Source organism: Podarcis erhardii (assembly GCF_964252035.2).
Source record: "Podarcis erhardii genome assembly, chromosome: 13".
NCBI classification, from domain to species: Eukaryota; Metazoa; Chordata; class Lepidosauria; order Squamata; family Lacertidae; genus Podarcis; species Podarcis erhardii.
The window spans coordinates 53,271,494-53,290,242 of NC_138502.1; the positions used below are offsets into that span (position 1 = coordinate 53,271,494).

The 18,749-nt window shown below is 43.4% G+C and overlaps 1 protein-coding gene across 2 annotated transcripts in view; it reads left to right on the plus strand.

Annotated features, from left to right (window-relative positions):
• TNS3 (tensin 3) overlaps positions 1-17,262 on the plus strand; it is a 78,165-nt gene extending 60,903 nt beyond the window's left edge. For both annotated transcript variants that reach the window (XM_081835058.1, XM_081835057.1), the window contains 11 exons: positions 3,860-4,019; positions 6,518-7,149; positions 7,583-7,669; positions 9,191-9,322; positions 11,544-11,639; positions 12,507-12,584; positions 14,369-14,446; positions 14,893-15,061; positions 15,714-15,782; positions 15,912-15,938; positions 17,004-17,262. In XM_081835058.1, coding sequence (XP_081691184.1) covers positions 3,860-4,019; positions 6,518-7,149; positions 7,583-7,669; positions 9,191-9,322; positions 11,544-11,639; positions 12,507-12,584; positions 14,369-14,446; positions 14,893-15,061; positions 15,714-15,782; positions 15,912-15,938; positions 17,004-17,154 — 1,679 coding nt within the window. In that variant the 3' untranslated portion in view covers positions 17,155-17,262. The remainder of the gene's footprint in view (positions 1-3,859; positions 4,020-6,517; positions 7,150-7,582; positions 7,670-9,190; positions 9,323-11,543; positions 11,640-12,506; positions 12,585-14,368; positions 14,447-14,892; positions 15,062-15,713; positions 15,783-15,911; positions 15,939-17,003) is intronic.
• The last annotated feature ends 1,487 nt before the right edge of the window (positions 17,263-18,749 follow it).

Sequence of the window (18,749 nt, forward strand, 5' to 3'; positions counted from 1 at the left end):
AAAGTTGCACAGGAGTGATGATAAGAGGTTGATGATAAGAGGGTTCCTGTTTGCAAACGTTCTTTGGAACCCGAACTTCCGACGGGGCTTCCGCGACTACCGGAATTGGCTGTAGGAGGTTCCTGCAGCCAGTCGGAAGCTGCGTCTTGGTTTCCAAACTTTTTGGAAGTCAAATGGACTTCCAGAACGGATTCCGTTCGACTTCCAATGTATGACTGTACTTGTAATTGCTTCCAAATATTTCAGAATAAGGCAGTGGAAGACAGGAGTGCCTGGCGTGCTCTGGTCCATGGGGTCACGAAGAGTCGGACACGACTAAACAACAACAATTTCAGAATAAGCCAGGATGAGTGCACAAAGAGACTTGTATCTGTCTGGTGGCGTATGATTAAAAATACATCCTCACTTTGTTTTTGTCCCTAGACAAACGAAAGGCATCTTTGTCTCATTTGAAAATAAAAGTAGAGCACTCCTAGTTTTGCTCATAAGCTGGCACTAGTGTGAATGTCACCACTGACAATCCAGTGTGGCCAGGAGGGGGAATTCAGTGGCTGTCTCTCCCCTCCTCCGGTTTAGTTTGATCCCTAATTAGCATAGCTGTTTTGGCAGAATTATCCCTCACCCCATTTATCTCCTTTGTGTCCTAACCAGCAGTATGCAAGTTGCTATCATCTAAGAATTTCTGCCATTCCACCACATAACCCAAATCAGCTAAACTTTTGGGAGCCTCCCAAAATTGCTGATGGAGCTATTGCAGCTTCATTGTGAACATCTGAAGGGCTTTCAAGGCTCATTTGAAGAACGTATCCACAAATTGAATTGCGGCATATTAGTAATTACAAATCACAAAATTATTCTTTTTTAAATAAATAATATAACAGCTGGTATTTAAAGCCCCAGAAAGAAGTAAGTTCCTGAGATCTAACATTTCTAATGCTCCCCACCCCCAATGCAGGGAATTGGGGGGGGGGGAGTGTTGTTTTTCATCTGCTGGGTCCTAAGTGTAGGGTTAAAAAACATGGGAATGCGGGTGAATTTATTTTAAAAAAATAAATAAATACGTGGTTATCGTGTGCAGTGTTCATATACCATTTTAGAGACAGTCTGGGGGGAAAGAGTGGAGTAGAATGACCAGTTTGGTTCCTGAGTCTTGTTGCGCAGACTGTAATTCAGTCATCCCTAAGCTGGGACCTCCTGATGTTTCAGACCACAGCTTTCATCTGCCCCAGGGAGTGTGGCGGCGGTTCAAAACATCTGCAAGTAGATGGTCAGGGGCTCCGTTATTCCCTACACAGACACACCAAGAGGCTGTTTCTTTGTAGGAGTCATGGCACACGTAGAGAGGTTTCTTTCTGCCATGAAAGGAAATTTGATCTGTGGGCCATCCTGGAGATACAACTTCCAGACTACACCCAGTGGATGTTCTGAATGCTGATGACTCTCCAGAAGTGGATCTGGCCCCGTGATGCCTGGACAGGAGACTACTGGAGAGCCATATATACAAACTACTCTGAGCAACTCAGAACAACCTGTGTGACTACAAAAACAAGGACCAGTGCTTACTTAGAATGATTTCAGAATGCGTTTAGGTGCCAAATTTTGGGACACAAAATCTCTGCAGGACAAGAAAATGTTTCTGCTCTAGAGACAGTAGTACCAGCAGCGGTAACGCTGTGCCAACACAACCCACCAAGCACTTTCTATCTTTGCTTTATTTGAAGATAAAAACAAATGTACAGTGGTACCTTGGTTTTTGAACATGTCTGCTGATGAACATTTTGGTTTTCAAACGCCGTAAACCCAGAAGAAAATGCTTCAGTTTTCGAACACACCTCGAAAGTTGAACATGCCACACAGCTTCCGTATTGAGTTTTCGGTTTTTGAATGTTGCAGAACTTGAACTTTCTTCTGGAACAGATTACTTTCAAAACCGAGGTACCACTGTATTGTTGTCTTTGTTTACACATGCCACTTTGGAGTAGTAAGGTTTGTTCTGGTGCCTCTTAATGTGTGAACTCTAGTGAGGGCTGTGGTTTGTTACTACCTGTATGTGACACTGGGCTATGTTTTGTGAGCCACAGGCTGTACATGATGCGTGACAGTGATGCACATTTGTATACTCAGCGGTATTTAAAGTATGTGATCAGAGACCTATCTGTGCAAATTAGAGACCAGGAACGGGCTTGTAGTAAACCTACCAGGGGCCCCAGGATGGTGTGGTCTTGGCACCTCTTCTGCCTGCTACCAGCCAAGTAAAATTGTGGCAAAAATCAGTAATGTAGTCCCTCAACTATGTCTGAAGAATTTGTAAAGAAGGATGGGAAGAGGAGGGACCATTTTAATCAGTCCCTATTCTCCAGCTTTGTTTTGATGGCGGCCAACGGATTGAGGTTGAACCCGACAAGACATAACCCCAACAAGACTGTTTGTGGGGTAACTGCCCCTGAAAAACCAGGCACACAGCCTTGGGGAAGTTTGGGACTCACAGCTGCTCATGGAGACACAGGTCAATTCTGTGTCCAGGGCAGCTGCCCGGAGTGGCTGGGGCAACCCAGTAACAAATTATTATTATTATTATTATTATTATTACTGCTACTACTTCTAGAGTGGCTAAGAGTTCTGCGTTTAATGTGATCTCAGCCAAGTTAAAAATCTAAAGAGTGCTGAGAGAGAGCCTGGTGCACAGATGATGTTTCTTTGGGCATCTTGCCTTGCTTTCAAGTGGAAAAGTGGCATGGATTTAGCTTTTAACTGTATTTTTTAAAAAATAATGATGTATAGCTGGAAGGTCCAGGAAACAGGTCTCTTTCAGGAATTAAAAAAGGAAGTGTCAGGCTAAAATTGGGGAGCGTGATGTCAGTAGCAGCAGGTGATCAGTGATCTGGCCAGGCTGCTTGGAAGTCTTGAATGTGCAGGCAATGAAATAATTGATCAGGCTTTCTCCCCATCTTCCTCCATTTCAAAGAAAACTGAACATTTAAGCATTAAATACAGATACTCTGTTCAGTTATGGTTATTTCCCTATCCTCCTCCTTTGCACTTAAGTGTTAGACCACACTTCATTTTCCTCTTGGTGTGTTTTGTTGTTGATTTAGTAGATTGCATACCTGCATCCTATTAGCAATTGTGACAACTTAATCCTTTGGAAAAACAAACAAGTTTCCTCTTGTTTCATTTTTCTGTAACCTCTTCCGTTAAAATTCAGTAAAAATAAGGAGGATGTAAAAGTTGTTCTATGATGGCTGTTCAGTTGAGTGATGAAATTTGTGTGTGTGAATCTACCTTGGCAAGAATTCAGTAAAGAACTCAACACCTTTAGTTTCCAGGCCCAAGTGGGATACAATACATTCATTTCTCTTCATTTACATCTTCATTTGTTCTTTTGCTTAGGCAAAAGGTAACAAATGCACTGCAACTATTATTTATTTTATTTTATTTCCAGCTGAAGTGGCCATATATTGTTTGCTATCCTGGATAGCAGGATTGTGCAGCAGAATGATACTGACCTTGTGAAGAAGTGGATCCATGCAAGGGAAGAGGGATGATGGCACCTTCTGCCTCTGAGCAACTTGTGTCCAAGATGAGACCTGCTCAGGAGCTGCCATGAATTCCCTTCTCTTCATGAACCTTCCTAGGGGACCTAAACACATACGTTTGAGTCCATGCACAACAGCTCCTGCACAAATAACACCAGGTGGAGGTGGAGGTGGGGGTGAGCCTGCAGGTGTGACCCCGATTTCCTCCTCTTCCCCCCTTTTGGCTGCAGCACATTCCATTTCTGCTAATATGCATAACTAGACTGGTGACCATTGCAGGTTTATGGACCATAACATACATTTTCTTCTTTTCACTTCTTCAGAACCCCAGAGTTACGTGGAAGGCCTCAGTCATTCCACTGTGAAGCCCGAAAGCCCCGCAGGCCCAAATCCTGCTGTGTTGCGGACGGATCCTTCCTGCCGGCAGCCTTTTGCAGCTGTGTGCTCAGTCCCATGTCATCGCCCTGCCCAGCAAGGAGACAGGTAAGACAACTTCTGCGTCTCTTAATTTTCAGCCACCTCATTTGGATGTAGAGGAATCTGATTCCAGGAAGAATTCCTTAAACAGTTTATAGACCCAACCCTGAATTGTGTCACCTTGAGGGGTAACCCTGAGGCAACCTTTCTGAGTGCTTAATGGTCATTTTTGATACTTGGTTTGAAAGTCAGGAAGAACAGATTATTCTGTTTCTGGTCCATGTCAATTTCACATTTATTAATCAATCTGTCGCATTCTACTGCCATATTAATCTGACTTTTAAAAAAATCTGCATGGCAGTTTGTATTTAAATACATATTTGTATACATTTTATTATAAAGTAAGTATTTGAATACTTATTTCATTGAGTTGAGAACTGTATCACAGAAGTCAAAGAAGTGTTCAATCTGAAGGAGAAGTACATTCAAATCTTCACATTAGTCTGGAGAGTGTAGATCAGATCCCTTCTCACCAGATTTTTCCATGCACTCCCTGGGCCAGTGTTTGGATGCAGTGTTGAGATGGATGAGGAAAAACAAGCTGAGCTTGAAGCCTGGCAATATGGAAACACTCTAGTAAAGACTTGTTGTCGGTTTCCTTTAATTTGCTCCCATAATCTTTTCTGCCACAATTAACTTGCTGGGAAATGTTTAAGCTGATAGCTTCAGTGCCTCTAAATGTTAAATGGGAAGCTGCCATCATTATTTATATAGCTGCATAATATACACATCACTTTTTGCAGTATCTTGAGCACAAAGCACCTCCTTACTCTGCAGCGCTTGGTTCAGGGGGACCAGCAAGCGGACAGGAAGGAAGGCATGGGAGAGGCAGATAGAAGGAGGAATAGATGAGCCAGTTTAGATAACTTCCTGTCTTCCTGAAGTATTTCCATCCTGTCTGGATCCTGTTTGTTGCAGCCCTACAGACCCAAAATGTTTTCCTGCGGCTGCACCTTTCAACTGAATAGGGAGCTCTCCTGAGAATTGTTGTGCTGTGAATTGTTCCCAAAGTTAGTTTACATTGAGAAAGCTCAGTCTCCAGGATGTGCAGTGCTGCGGTCAGGGAGCATCTTCTGCAGCTGGTCCAATGGGAGGAAAAGCACTGTGTGGGAGGCGCACAAACAAGGACCCTGAGAGGGCCTCTGGGGCCATTGAATCCTGACGCAGGCCCTTTCTAGGCTCTTTGGACTTGTGGTGCAGGCCAGAGTACCCATGGTTGCAGGACAGGAGTATTCACAGCTGAGAAAGATTTATTTTGCCTGTCCATAGATTGGCCATGCCATGCCAGAAGGTGTTATGGACTTCATAGATTAAAATAACCCTTAAAAAGGTCAATTGGTCACATTTGACAGGAAAGTGCAGGAGTTGAAGGAGAAGCATGTGGCACCTTCAAAGGCACCTTCAAAGGTGTTGAGTGTTTCCAGAGGCAGCTGCTAGGAACTGTGCCACCCTTAGCCAGATGTGGAGCATCTTTGAGGCTAACCTCACCTGTCTGAAATTGTGGGGCCTAGGTTTGGGTGGGGTCAGGAGGGTTCACATGAAGGGCCGGGTGTGTCTTTCCGGATTTGGCACTGATTTAGGCTGGTTGCCTTCACTGTTCATTCCCCCTTTCAGTCAAAGGGGGCCCTAATTCAATCCATGTTATGCGTCTCGCCTCTTATTTTCTGCCCTTCAGTTCTCAAAGTATAAGACCATCAGTCTTCAGCAACCTTCTTTGAAGATGCAGCCAGTGGTTGGTTGGAGGGAGCCCCTTTGAAGTCTCCGCAGAGGGGGAAAGGCACCTAAAATGGGAGCATTTTCCTCTGTGCAAGGAAAGCACTGGGGGAAGCATTCTGAATGCAGACTACTTCATGGGGGGGGTCCTTTTAAGAATGAAGCATTCTTTTCTTGCCAAAGGTGTTTGGAAAACCCCTTCCATTTGGGAGGTGTTGCACTTTGCACAGTGCTTTTGAAGCGCCCAACAACCAGCCTATTCCGTCAAGCGCTGCCCTGACCTGTCCCAAAACATGATGAAGGGGACTGAACCAAAAAGGTCTCTCAAGCCAACTAGAGGGTCCCCCAACCCTGCCAAAAAAGCTTGGTTTGTGTAGGTGGCAGAGTTGGGAGGGAAAGCTGAGTCAAGTTGCCCCTTTAAGTGACCACAAAATGGATGATTATGTGGCCACTACAGACTGTGCTGGTGTTCTTGAAATGAAAATTCCCTAGAATGTGCCCAAGGTTGCAGTCTTTTCAAGCAACTTAACACCTCACACATTATGTTTTTAAGTCTTTGAATGTATTAGTGAACACGGCAAATAGAAGTTATGTTTGTCAGGGATCTGGAACTGAATACAGAACACTTTTGAGTGTACATTCAGTAGCAAACTTGAGTGTGCTGCCACATAATGTGAGGTATAGCCATTGTACCATAAACTAAAACACAGCGCTGCATATTCAAATGTTTTAAAGTACATTTTTGAAATGGTTTGATTGTTGTTTCACATTGTTTTCACTTTTTCAAACAGTCCAACTGAACAAGTTTGGCAGCAAAACAGTTCTCAATCCTCCTCAACATCCCAGTTTTCTGGAATAAACGACAACAGGTTTACGGGAAATTATCTCACATCTCCAGAGTTTTCTGTTCCTGTTCAAGATTGCTCACCCTTGTCTCACTTCCAGATCAAGGGACTTCAAGCTGGGTCATTTAACAGCCAGGAAAATTTGTCATTGGGGCAGCAGCAGGAGCCTGGGGCCAATACCAGCACCCAAACATTCCTCACTTATGGAGGGATCAGGGCCAGCAGCTGCCAGCCACTGGTGGAGATACAGCCTGCTTTTGCATCAAATGCCAATAACGTGTCTCCCCAAACTCAGAAATCTCCAGGGGACAGTGACATTTTGCCACACCGTTTTCTTGCAACAACTTTTGGACACAACAGCCAAAGCGGTGCAAATCAACAAAATCTTGGAATAAACATGCACCCTCAGCCCCCTCTTCCAGAGAAGAAGAGGACATCGGAGGGAGAACGTTCTTTCAGCTCTGTCTCACCATCTTCGAGCGGCTTCTCCAGCCCACACAGTGGAAGCACCATCAGCATTCCTTTTCCAAATGTTCTCCCAGATTTCTCTAAAGTTTTAAACACTTCACCATTGCCAGGTATGCTCATCAGAATGAATTCCAGAAGAATAACTGTGTTAATCTGATAATGAGCCTTGGGCTGGGTCAGGGTTTTCCAAACTTGGGTCTCCAGCTCTGGGTAGTGTTGGCACCCACAGGATTCGCAAATGAGGTGGTGTCGTGAATTGCGCTACTCCAATCTAGGTTTGGAACGCTCCCCTCATGTGAAAAAGAAATTTGTCTGGAGATAGAAAGCCAGAGGATCAGAGGGAGAGGTTCTGGCTCAGCACTTTGCCTCCCGTGCTCTGAAGTGGCGCAGCACATTCTGCCACTTGGGCATTTTCGTTCTGCTGCATGTTCAGACGGCAGCAGACTGCAGCTGGCTCCTCAGATGCTGCTTTATGTTAGGACAGCCATAGTGTGCCTGCTGCTTTTCACTTCTCTTGGGCTTTCTTCTCTTTTTACCCCATAGAAAATCCAGCTGACAAGCAGGTGACTGTGAAGTTTGTCCAAGACACCTCCAAGTTCTGGTACAAACCGGAGATTTCAAGAGAGCAAGGTTTGTCAAGTCATGCCAAGTTAAACACCTTCCACAAGAAGGCAGCTTAATAGCGCTTTGTATTTACTTACAAATACTTTTGATTCGCTCTAACTTGGAGCTGCAGGGTGAGTTGCACAGGGTTCCTTTTCAGTTTTCACTCCCAAAGAGAAAAAACTCCCAGCTTCTAGTGGGGACTATCAGTAGGCTGGAAGAGGTATATTTTAAGAATGCAGGGAGCATGTGAATGCTCTTCAGGAGCAATCTCTCTCTTCCTCCGCCCCCTTCGTCTTAGATCGCATATCACAGTACCACCTATATCTCTGGTCATATAGAAAAGTCAAAAAGCAAGTGTTAGGGGAAAGTTATCTGTTTAAAACACGCATGGAGGGGGGGGGCAAAGTTGGTGTCCTCTTACACTTCTACAGATCCTCGATGAACTTTTTCCAATTTACACTGCCTGCTGGCAAACAATAAATCTGTTTTAATATAGGTTTTCTGAAACTGCCAGGTTGCTGCAGGTGTAGCAGGATCACAGAGTAGAAAAGATTATCAGAGAACACACCTGCTTGTTTGCTTTGGATTCAGAAAACCAAAAGCTGAACATTAAGTACTGTACAATTAACAGACAAAAGGTGGTTTCTCCTTTGGGGGTGGGATGCAGATGGTTCTGGGAAAATTGACTCTGGGCAGCGAAGTATTGCTAGTTCCTAGAGATCAAATATTGTTACAGGGAAGGTTGTAAAGGTTGAATAACTGGCTTTTGGACCAAACAGTTTTCTATTGCTGCTCTCATTATTCTGCTGCTTTAGCCAGGTACAGACAGAAGGTTTTACTATCCCAACCATGGTTAAGATATCGTAAAAGCACCCCGTAGGCTTTTTTCTTCTTCCTCACCCTTTGAGGGCTAACGATGCTTGGCTTCAAATCAGAGTTTGCAATGGTGCTTGCAAGTAGCTTGGCAAATTGTGGTTCCAGCTAACCCCAGTTTATCATCAATATCCCTACAGACCTAATACTTCTGCCTGACAAGTGCGTAGGTTCTGGAACTCAGAAGTGACTGAGAAGTGTGTGTGCTCATTTCTGGTACTTTTGACCTCTTCACCTGGCAGTCTGTGGGTGGTCAATTAAATTTCCCATATCTTTTATGCAGCATCACTCTGGGGTATTGTGGGAAAATTAAATACCTACGCGCCACTTCCAGGTTAGCCAATGCCTGGGCATCCATCCAATGTGAGGGGGTCCTTCTTTTAACAAGGAGCTCTGCTTATGTGGCTCCCGGGAGACTAGACTGACTTCAGAGAATAAGGAACTGAGACCATCCATGGTGTGACACGCTAAGGGGTGTGAGTAAGGTTTCCATAGATAGACCCAGTTAAACAAAAAGGAGGTACTCCTTTTAAACTTGGTTTGCCTTGTTTTAGGAGAGGAGTTTTATAGCACTTTCCTGTCGGATTACCAGCTACATTTGTTTGTTTGTTACTTGCCTAAAAGCAACTTGCTCCCTCACTCTTTCTTTTTCTTTTTTCTTCCCTCATGCAGCCATTGCAGTCCTGAAGGACAAGGAGCCTGGATCCTTCATTGTCCGGGACAGCCACTCTTTCAGGGGAGCCTATGGCCTTGCCATGAAAGTGGCTATACCTCCTCCTTCAGTGTTGCAGCTGAACAAGAAAGGTGTGATATGTTTTCTCTCTCCAGTTTGGGGAAAGGGATCTATACCTCCAAAGTTGAAAAAAATCCTTTGCCCTTTACATTCTAACGTAAGAAGTACATTTTTGAGATTGCCCCATCACTGTTCTCCAGTTAGCATTTGTTTTTAGCAGATGCTGGGAACTGGCAAATTCTCCATTATTTAGTGCAACTTTGAAAACAAGTCTGCACAACTAAAAAGAAAAATGAAACAGGCCTCCCAACTGCACCACCGCCACAGATACACACACACTAGATCAGTTATTTGTGGCTTAAAATACTAAAACTTACCAACTTGCATTGGGCTTCTTTACCTGATTGCCTGGAGCTCAGAAGCTGTTTACAAGCCTGGCTGAAGTAGTGCCTCACTCTCTGAGCCTCCCTAATTGTTAGGGACCCTGGAAAGAGTCGGATTCCATTGTATAGGAATTCTATCTTTATCTGGAGGCAGTAATGCAATTCCTTGGAGGAAATAGGGAGGAGAGAACCCAGAGCAGGTTTGAAGCAGTAGCTTAGAAAGCCCTTGGCAAAGGTAGCGGAGCAATAAGGAGCCCTCTCAAATCCTTGTGCTTTGCCAAATAGCATGCCTGTCTTGCTGAGGGAGAAGGAAAATGGCATGCAGCGTTGGGCTGCATTCCTATACAATTTACCTGGGAGTAAACCATATGGAACTCAGTGAGGCTTACTTCGGAGTAGACATGTATCGGATTGGGCTGCAAATCAGTATGCCTTCCTAGAAGAGACGTGGTTGGTTTTGAAAATATTTTGTACTCAACAATTCTTCATTGAGCTAAAATCCATGACAGTAATATTTTGTGAATGAGCAGTGGAAATGAAACTGCAAGTGTTCCGTTTTATGGCAAGTGATACAGTTTTTTCTGTCCCTTACACCATGTAATATTTCAGCAGTAGAATGCAAACTGCCATGCACAATTTGAGGATTGTGTTTTCTTGCTATGTACCAATTAAATTGTGTGTTCTGTGTCTTTCCTTCACAAGTTTCATCAGTGGAGATTCTGGGGTGTTCCAGTGCTACTTGCTTACTCTTAGGAAGTCTAGTAGTCGGATCAAATTAGATCAGTTTCCTCTTGTTTGTATTAGCTGCTTAGATATTTGAGAACTGTACGGCCCCCACCCCTCTATATCCTAGCAGAGATGGCCAAAGGTATTTTAGTGCCCCAGTTGGATACATTTGAGAGGCGTTTCCAGCTTTTCTTGCAGTTTTGCAAATAATACAGTTGTGTGCCTTTTGGATCACATGGAAGTTTTTCATTGCACCCCTAAGTAAATAAAGTAATAAATAAATAAAATAAAACTATTGGTGTATCCCAAGCAGCCACCCAAGATGGATTTAGGGGAGCGTGACCCATTCAGTCACACTGGGTACCAAGCCACAAGGGCACCATAACTATTATGTAGCGTGGGGGGGGGGCAAATTTTGGTGTCACACGGGACACTGCTGAAATTTGAGACCTCAAGGACCGCCACTGCAGCCACCAGTGATTTGTGTGGTCATCAATGGCTTCTCTGGATGTTGTCTGCTTCTCCATCAAGTGTTGCTCTCCGTTGCTGATAGGATATATAAGTTTCCCCTTCACTGCAAATGCAGATGAACCAACAGCACGATCCGTGTGCTATGGTCCTCATGTGTACAGTCCTTTTCTTGTGTACTGTGAATAGGCAGTCGACTCCAAGGCACGTACAGTGGTACCTTGGTTCTCGAACTGCTTAGTTGTTGAACCAATCGGCTCCTGAATGTCGCAAACCCGGAAGTAAGTGTTCTGGTTTGTGAATGTTTTTCAGAAGCTGAACAATTGCAGCCAATTGGAAGCCGCACCTTGGTTTTCAAACTGTTTTGGGAGTTGAAGAGACTCCCAGAACAGATTGCATTCGAGAACCAAGGTACCATTGTACAGTGGTACCTCAGGTTAAGTACTTAATTCCTTCCGGAGGTCAGTTCTTAACCTGAAACTGTTCTTAACCTGAAGCCCCACTTTAGCAAATGGGGTCTCCTGCTGCCGCCGTGCTGCCACAGCACGATTTCTGTTCTCATCCTGAAGCAAAGTTCTTAACCTGAAGCACTATTTCTGGGTTAGCGGAGTCTGTAACCTGAAGCGTATGCAACCTGAGGTACCACTGTACTTGTAGGTGATGCCATTCCTTCATTTGGTCTAATGACATTGTTTTCTGTTGTTTTATGCTGCAGTTGGAGATCTGTCTAATGAACTTGTCAGGCATTTCCTGATTGAGTGCACCCATAAGGGAGTGAGGTTGAAAGGATGCCTCAATGAGCCATATTTTGGTAAGGATATTTTATCTATCTGTAGTTCATAAGTGGTGGGCTTTAGGAAGGTGATGAATGAAACTTGGGCAATTTTTAAATTCCTGCTTTTGAATCCCATTTAAGGCCTTGCCTCCCCTTTTTCAGTGTTGTTGTTTGTTTTTTAAAAAAGTTTTATTACACTTCTCCTTTTCTCCTCCATCCCACACTGATGCCTTGGCAGAAGGAAGCACCACTGGAAAGTAGGCAGCTCCTCCCAGGAATGGAGCTCTCAGTCTCTCTGCACCTCACTCTGCCCTCTGCATAAGTGTTGCAGCTGCTCACTTTGTCCTCCTTCACTTTCCCTAGTAATGTAGAGATTCCCAGAGAAGAAATGCAAACCAGAATTCAAATTAGGGGGCCAGATATGTGATGCCACTTTAAACCAAAGACTCGTACAAAGTCTTTTCAGATCAGGCTAAATCAAGGGCAGCTGAGTCCTGGCATATATACAGAAACAACAAGTTGAGACACTAGCATTTCATGGCCTCCTTCCACCATTGCTTCTACATGTGCTTCTACATGCTTCTACATTGCTTCTACAATATTTTTCATACTTGGTATTCCATGTTGGAAATTCAAGTAGATGAGAACTCTGTATGTGTGGAAGTGTTTAAAGCAAGTGAATCCTGGATTAGTTTGCTGAATTGAGAGGCCCGCGAGAAGATCAGATACAGGTAAGTTTCAAGAGATAAGTTATCCAGTGCAATCCAGTTCTGTGCTGCCACAGAGAGAAACCTGTTGAGAAAGGATAGCTGCTGGCTTAAGATGCAGGACGTAAGAACAAAATAAGAAACTTGTTACACAAGCCAGAAGTTAACTTGATGCCTTCCTTTGTTTTAACCACAGGGAGTTTGACAGCCTTGGTGTATCAGCATTCAATTACTCCTCTGGCCCTGCCCTGCAAGCTGCTCATCCCAGACCAAGGTATTCCCATTAAAAAAGGAACAGGCTGGGCCTAATCCAGGTCTTGTGTAAATGTCTGAACCAATATGCATGTCTAGCGCACTCATGTATTCAACACACAGCTCAGAGAGGACTAGGAACTGTTATGGACACCAGAGGAATACAGAAAGGCTGGTTTATTTATGGAGGCTCCTTCAGAGAGCAAGTGGGCAGCAAATCATACAGCAAACACACTTTTCATTATGAGAACAGAAGAGCGAGTGTAGCCTTTTACTACGGTAAGAGAAAGAAAAAAAGAGAGGAGCAGTGGGTGAGCCTGATCTAGTTGTGAACAGAGAACTTTGGCCTCCAGAGGTGTTAAACTCTCCCCTTAGAGTGCTTTGCACTGGCAAGGCTACAAGTGTCTTCCACACATTCCTTGGTCTGTGGTCCAGCGAAGCATGAATACAAGGTGCCGTTGGAGCTGTGAGCTGCCCAACCATTGAACATCTGGGGTTTAAATGCCGCTTTTAGACCAGCTAAACTGGGGGGGGGGGGGAGCTTCCAAGTACTGTCATGCTTTAAGTCCTTTGCTTATTTCGCTCAAGTTCCTGTCAGTTTACTAATCTGTTCTCTAAGATAAGTTTGAAGTTGAAATGACATGGCCATAGTCTGAAATGTATATTAATTGAATAATAAATTTATTCTTGGATATTCAGTTTACTTCTCAGCAGAATCTCAAATTGTGGGAATCTAATTGGGACATAGAAATAGAAGAGGAAATTTGGAATAGGAATACATTGTAAGTCAATTTCTTCCAAGAGAATGGGGCTTGTTAAAAATCTCTTTGGGCTGCTATCATACCCCTAGGAAGCTACCTTACCTGAAACCTAACAGCTCTCTTCTCTGCTGGACAGAGTGTGCCACCGGTCTTGGGACACACAGACATAAGAGGTGCTTGGACTGTTCAAAACTAGAAACATTTTGGAAACATATATTTCAGGAAATGTTTTTAATCACATGCCCAAATGTCCCTATAATTCTTTCTTTGGCTCTTTTTAATTTATATAAAGGAGAAACAGAGCAAGTAAGAAGTAAGGAACTCAGAATGTGCTTGCTAACTGCAGCATATACAATGATAGCCAGACATCAGAAATCTTTAAGCCTTTTCGCTATCAGTGGTATCCAAACTGTGCTACTAGGAAAACTGTCTCACAAGTTAAAGGTGACAATTGGGCAAAAGAAACGTGGCAATTCTAATTGGTATGATTTTATTGTTTATAAAATAATGAAGCACATGGAAGCTATGTGCCATCTCATATACAATACGGTCTGGCTTGTATAGACTTGAGACGCTGCTGCATTTTGATCCATCACCAGCTGATTTGTAATTCAAAAACCTGAGTTTCTTTCATCATGTGATCTTACAAAGCATACAGTATTTAAAAATGAATATAGTTTCAGTTCCTTTATCATATAAGTTAAATAAACACTATTTTAACCGTCCAAAGCAAATATATAAAAAAGCAAGCTTGAATTTTCAACCTTGTACTACAAGAGGCTGTTTGCTTTATTTACAGTCAAGCACTTTTAAATATCATGCACTCACTGAAATGATTGGGACTTAAAAGTGCTTGACTGAGTTTGAATTGCTCCCAGAGTTTTCTCCTCCCTTCTCATGCGTAGCTGAAGGGGTGGAGTGTACTTTGGACCTGGATGCTTTCCCTTATAATAGCTCCAATAAGGTGTCATGTAACACCGAGAATCTGACTTAACTTCTCAATCCAATTTATACGGAAGATGCAAGTTTCCATTTCTGTCTGCAGACCCCCTGGAGGAGATACCTGAAAGCTCTCCGCAGACGGCTGCAAACTCTGCTGCAGAGCTTCTGAAGCAAGGGGCAGGTCAGTGAATAGTTCTTGGCGCATCAGTATTAGAAGGCTTTGCATGCCACCCAAGTGAGTTGTGATTAAGGGCTGCAGACTGTTTAAGTTCTTTTAAAGAGAAACCTAGAAATAAAAACAGTTATTGTTTCATCTTTCTGGTGTAGCCCGTGAACGTTATAGTAAACGTCTCTGTGTTCCTAAGAGAGGGGTGGTGGTGTAAAAGTAAATAAAAAGTTTAATTAGTGCACACTGGGTCTGAATTTTCAGGCTAATAGCTGCTGCATGGCATTCTGTGAGCTTGTATACATACGAGCCTGGATGTCTACTTAAATGTTGTGTGAAGGAAGTTCCTGTGTCTGCTTTGCAATATGTCTGCCATCAGAACCAAAGTAAGATTTTCCTGTACAGATCCTGCTCACTTTTATAGTTCTTTCCTTGTATTTCTTCCTTTATTGCATGAACAGCATGCAATGTTTGGTACCTGAATTCTGTTGAAATGGAGTCCCTCACTGGTTACCAGGCAGTGCAGAAGGCCCTGAGTTTAACCCTGGCTGAAGAACCGCCTCCTGTCTCTACTGTGGTCCATTTCAAAGTGTCTGCGCAGGGCATCACACTGACGGACAACCAGAGAAAGTGAGTCCTGGCACTGCTGTCTGCTTGCTTTGGGGGTTGTTGGAGGTTTCAAAAGAATTTCTTTTTTAAAAAAAATACATATGAGCCTATTAGAATGCTTCATGATAATTTTAGTTAGTTTCAATGTTTACCTGCTGTTTTTCTGCCAGGCTTCCAAAGTACACATCGTGTTTAATGCCTAGTTAGGTTCTCTTTTTTTAACATGGAACACAGCCATGATAAAGGGCCTAACCAAGACCTATTCAGTAGTGAGGGTTTTTCTTAAGCTTTTATGCTGTGAATTCAGATGAAGTTGCATCCCCCAGCAGCTGCCGCTGCATTGCAATGGCATTACCATTGATGCAAGCAGCAGCCTTCCTCACACGTGAAATAGCAGCCTTGACGGCATGAGAAGAAAGGGTTAACATCCTCATGCACCACAATCCTTATTCTGATTGGCAGCTTCACAACTGTCAGTTAAAGTTTTAATCATGCAATGCCAGTTGTGTTTAATGCAGAATGTATTTTGTTCCTACAGCAAACATTGTCTTGCAATTGCCTATCCCCTCAGGAAACCACCCCCTGGTAGAATGTCCCTGAGATGTAAGCACATAAATTTATGTAGCCACAACATTTCTTAAACCTATTTTGTCATATTTTCTCTTTCCCTCAGGCTCTTCTTCAGGAGGCACTATCCGGTCAACACTGTTATTTTCTGTGCTTTGGATCCACAGGACAGAAAGTAAGGACAGCAAATGCTTTTCCTAATTCAACATTCATAATATTGTGTGAGACTACAAAAAACACTAATAGAAATGTTAATCTTTTCTTTCCCCCACCCGCCTCCCCCGCCTCTTCTGTTTGCCACAAGATGGATGAAAGAGAGCCTTCCAGCAAAGTAAGTAACAGCATGCATCTTACTATCTGACCACCTTTGCAAACAGCTTATACCACGTCCAGGACTCTGCATTTCTTTCAGATATCCTCTAAATCGGGACTATTGAGCAAGGCTTGGGGACTCTTAACAGGCGGCAATTTGGAGTCTCAACTGTGACCCATGGCATCTTCCACACTTCCTACAATGTTTGGAACAATCTTTATGTCCTGGAAATGATGCCCTTAGTGGGACAAGAGCAGAGACATACAAATGGCGTCTGTTGCTCTTCTCAACATCCCCCTTTCCTCCGCATTCTGATTCAGTGAGCATTGCAGGAATTGGGAATTGGGAATCATGGCATTTGCAACTTGCTAGTATTTGTAGCCAAGGAAGAAAGTTGTAGGAGGAGTGATGGTCTAGTCTTGTTGGATTGGGTGAAGCAGAGTCTGGCAAGCATGTGGGGGCTTTCGGAAGGCCAACAACGACATGTTCAAAATGGGGCTTAGATGGTAAAGTACGAAGAGATGCTGGTCAAGGGATTGTGACTATTTTGAAGATGGCACTTGCAGTTAAAATGAGTGACATTTTCAGAGGTGTACTAATAATATTGGCTCCTTCCTCCTCCAGCAAAACTAGCTTCGGATGCATGCGGGAAATTTTGGTTTGGCCCCAAAGCATTTGCTAGGTGGGGAGTTTGGTTGGGCATTTTGAGTGACTCCCCCGCTCTAAATATGCAACTTCAGTTAAATTTCTTAAGTATTTCTAAAACGGAAGTCCTGAGGTGTTAAAATGCTCTAGGGCAGAATGGTGTTTCTGTGGTGAGTGTTAACTATTGGAGATCCCTGGATCAGATCTACCCTTGCAAGAGGTGCCCTTGGGGCACAGGAGAGGTTGGAGGAAGTGAACAGCATGTGAGCTCTGACCTAACATCTCCTGTAGTCGCAGAAGACAGCTGGGAGTGGGGGGCAAGTTTGCAAACTACTTTCTCTTAGTTTGTTCTGGCCTCCAAAGTAATTCCATTATTCGCTCTGTGGCACGATGCTTCTTTCTCTTCATGCGCATTTCCTTTGCTTTTGCTTTCTACAGGGTGTTTGGGTTTGTTGCAAGGAAACAAGGCGACACTGCAGAAAACGTGTGCCACTTGTTTGCAGAGAATGATCCAGAGCAGCCTGCCAGTGCCATTGTAAACTTCGTATCAAAGGTCATGATAGGTTCCCAGAAGAAGAACAACAACTAAGAGCTTCCAACTGAGTGCTGCAGACGAACTCACAGGAAGGATGTTATGAGATTATGGCCACGCAGCCTGCATCTAGCGGTTTCCCAGGACGACATTCCACATACAAGGACTGCCATCAGTGAAATTGAAATTGAAATTGAAATTAATTTATTACGGTCATAGACCAGAAACTGCCATCAGTAACATCACCTGACCGTTTGACAGGTTTCGACATACAAGTGCAACGTTAAGCAAAGAAGGGAGCTAGAAGTCAGCAAGATCCCTAAAGCCCATATCTGAACAAATTTTGGAAGAAAGACTTAAAGCAAGGGAGCCAATAGTATTTTCCATGTGCGGCTTTCTGATTTTTCGCCACATTGGGCTAGAATCATAGAATTGTAGAGTTGGAAGGGTCTCAAGAGTCATCTATTCCAACCCCCTGCCATGCAGGTAGAATGGGAGGTGGGAGCCACGTTGCTTTTAGCTGGAATTCTTGCTAGGAAACACACAATCAAGGGCAGAACTACACTTAAAGAAATCACAAAGGGAACAGCCTCTGGGTGCATTTGTAGGGAAGAAGTGGTAGCTACAGTCTGGGTTATAATTGCAGGTTCTCCTTTGCAAGTGCCCACCTCTGCATTAGTGTTATCTCAGCAAATTCAGCTTTGGAAATGCATTTGCTGATACAGCATATATTTCCACCTGTAAATAATTGTTGTAGTTTCATTTGATGATAGCCATGGCCATTCTCTTCCCTTGTTTTCACATAACAATCAAACTTTAAATGGGAAAATGTTGTGTTCAGAGGAAATTGGTGCATATTTATTTGGGATGGTGCAGAGGGAGAGAGAAAGGTTTTTGGACTGCAACAAGTAGGGTAAGGAAGCTTGGGTGCCTTTAATTTATTTGAAGGTAAATGGGAGGGATTGGTTAAAAAAGAAAAATGCAATGCATGTTTGTCATGTTATTTCCACATTGCTTCATATACGAAGAATTTAAGTAGGGAATATAACTCTTTTCATGGTTGCAGGATAAAAAGGAGGGGGAAAGCACACAAGAGAACATTTCTGTATAATTTATAATATATTGCTGTAGTCAGACTATTTATAGCAGGCGTGGAGAACCTGTGTGCCTCCACATGTTGCAGGATGGCAACTATCACCAGTCCAAGCCAGGAAGGCTGATGGTCAGGACGATGGGAGTTGTAGTCTGGAGGTGCCACAGGTTTCTCAACCCTTGTGGCACAAAGCAGGCTGCTCTCTGTTGTATAGTATTCTAATTCTGAGCATCCTGTTGAAGGCACCGTTCATTATGATAGGACTTGGGCAGGAGATCCATTCAAGCTCTGAACTGAATGGGGGTTCTACTGCAGCACCACTTGGAGCAATGCTTTTTTTAATGTATCCTGTATTCCTTCAGTAGCGGAGACTTCGCTTGAGCCTTGCTGTAGGAAGTAGTTTTGTATTCTGACTTTAAAAGCAGCCTTTACGTTTACAGTAAATATTTTCATATTATTTTCTATTACTTAAAATGATGGTTATGAAATCCAATTTGTATGGATGGTTTTTAAGCTGATTTTTATTTTTAAAATCTGGAATAAATAAAACATAAAGAGG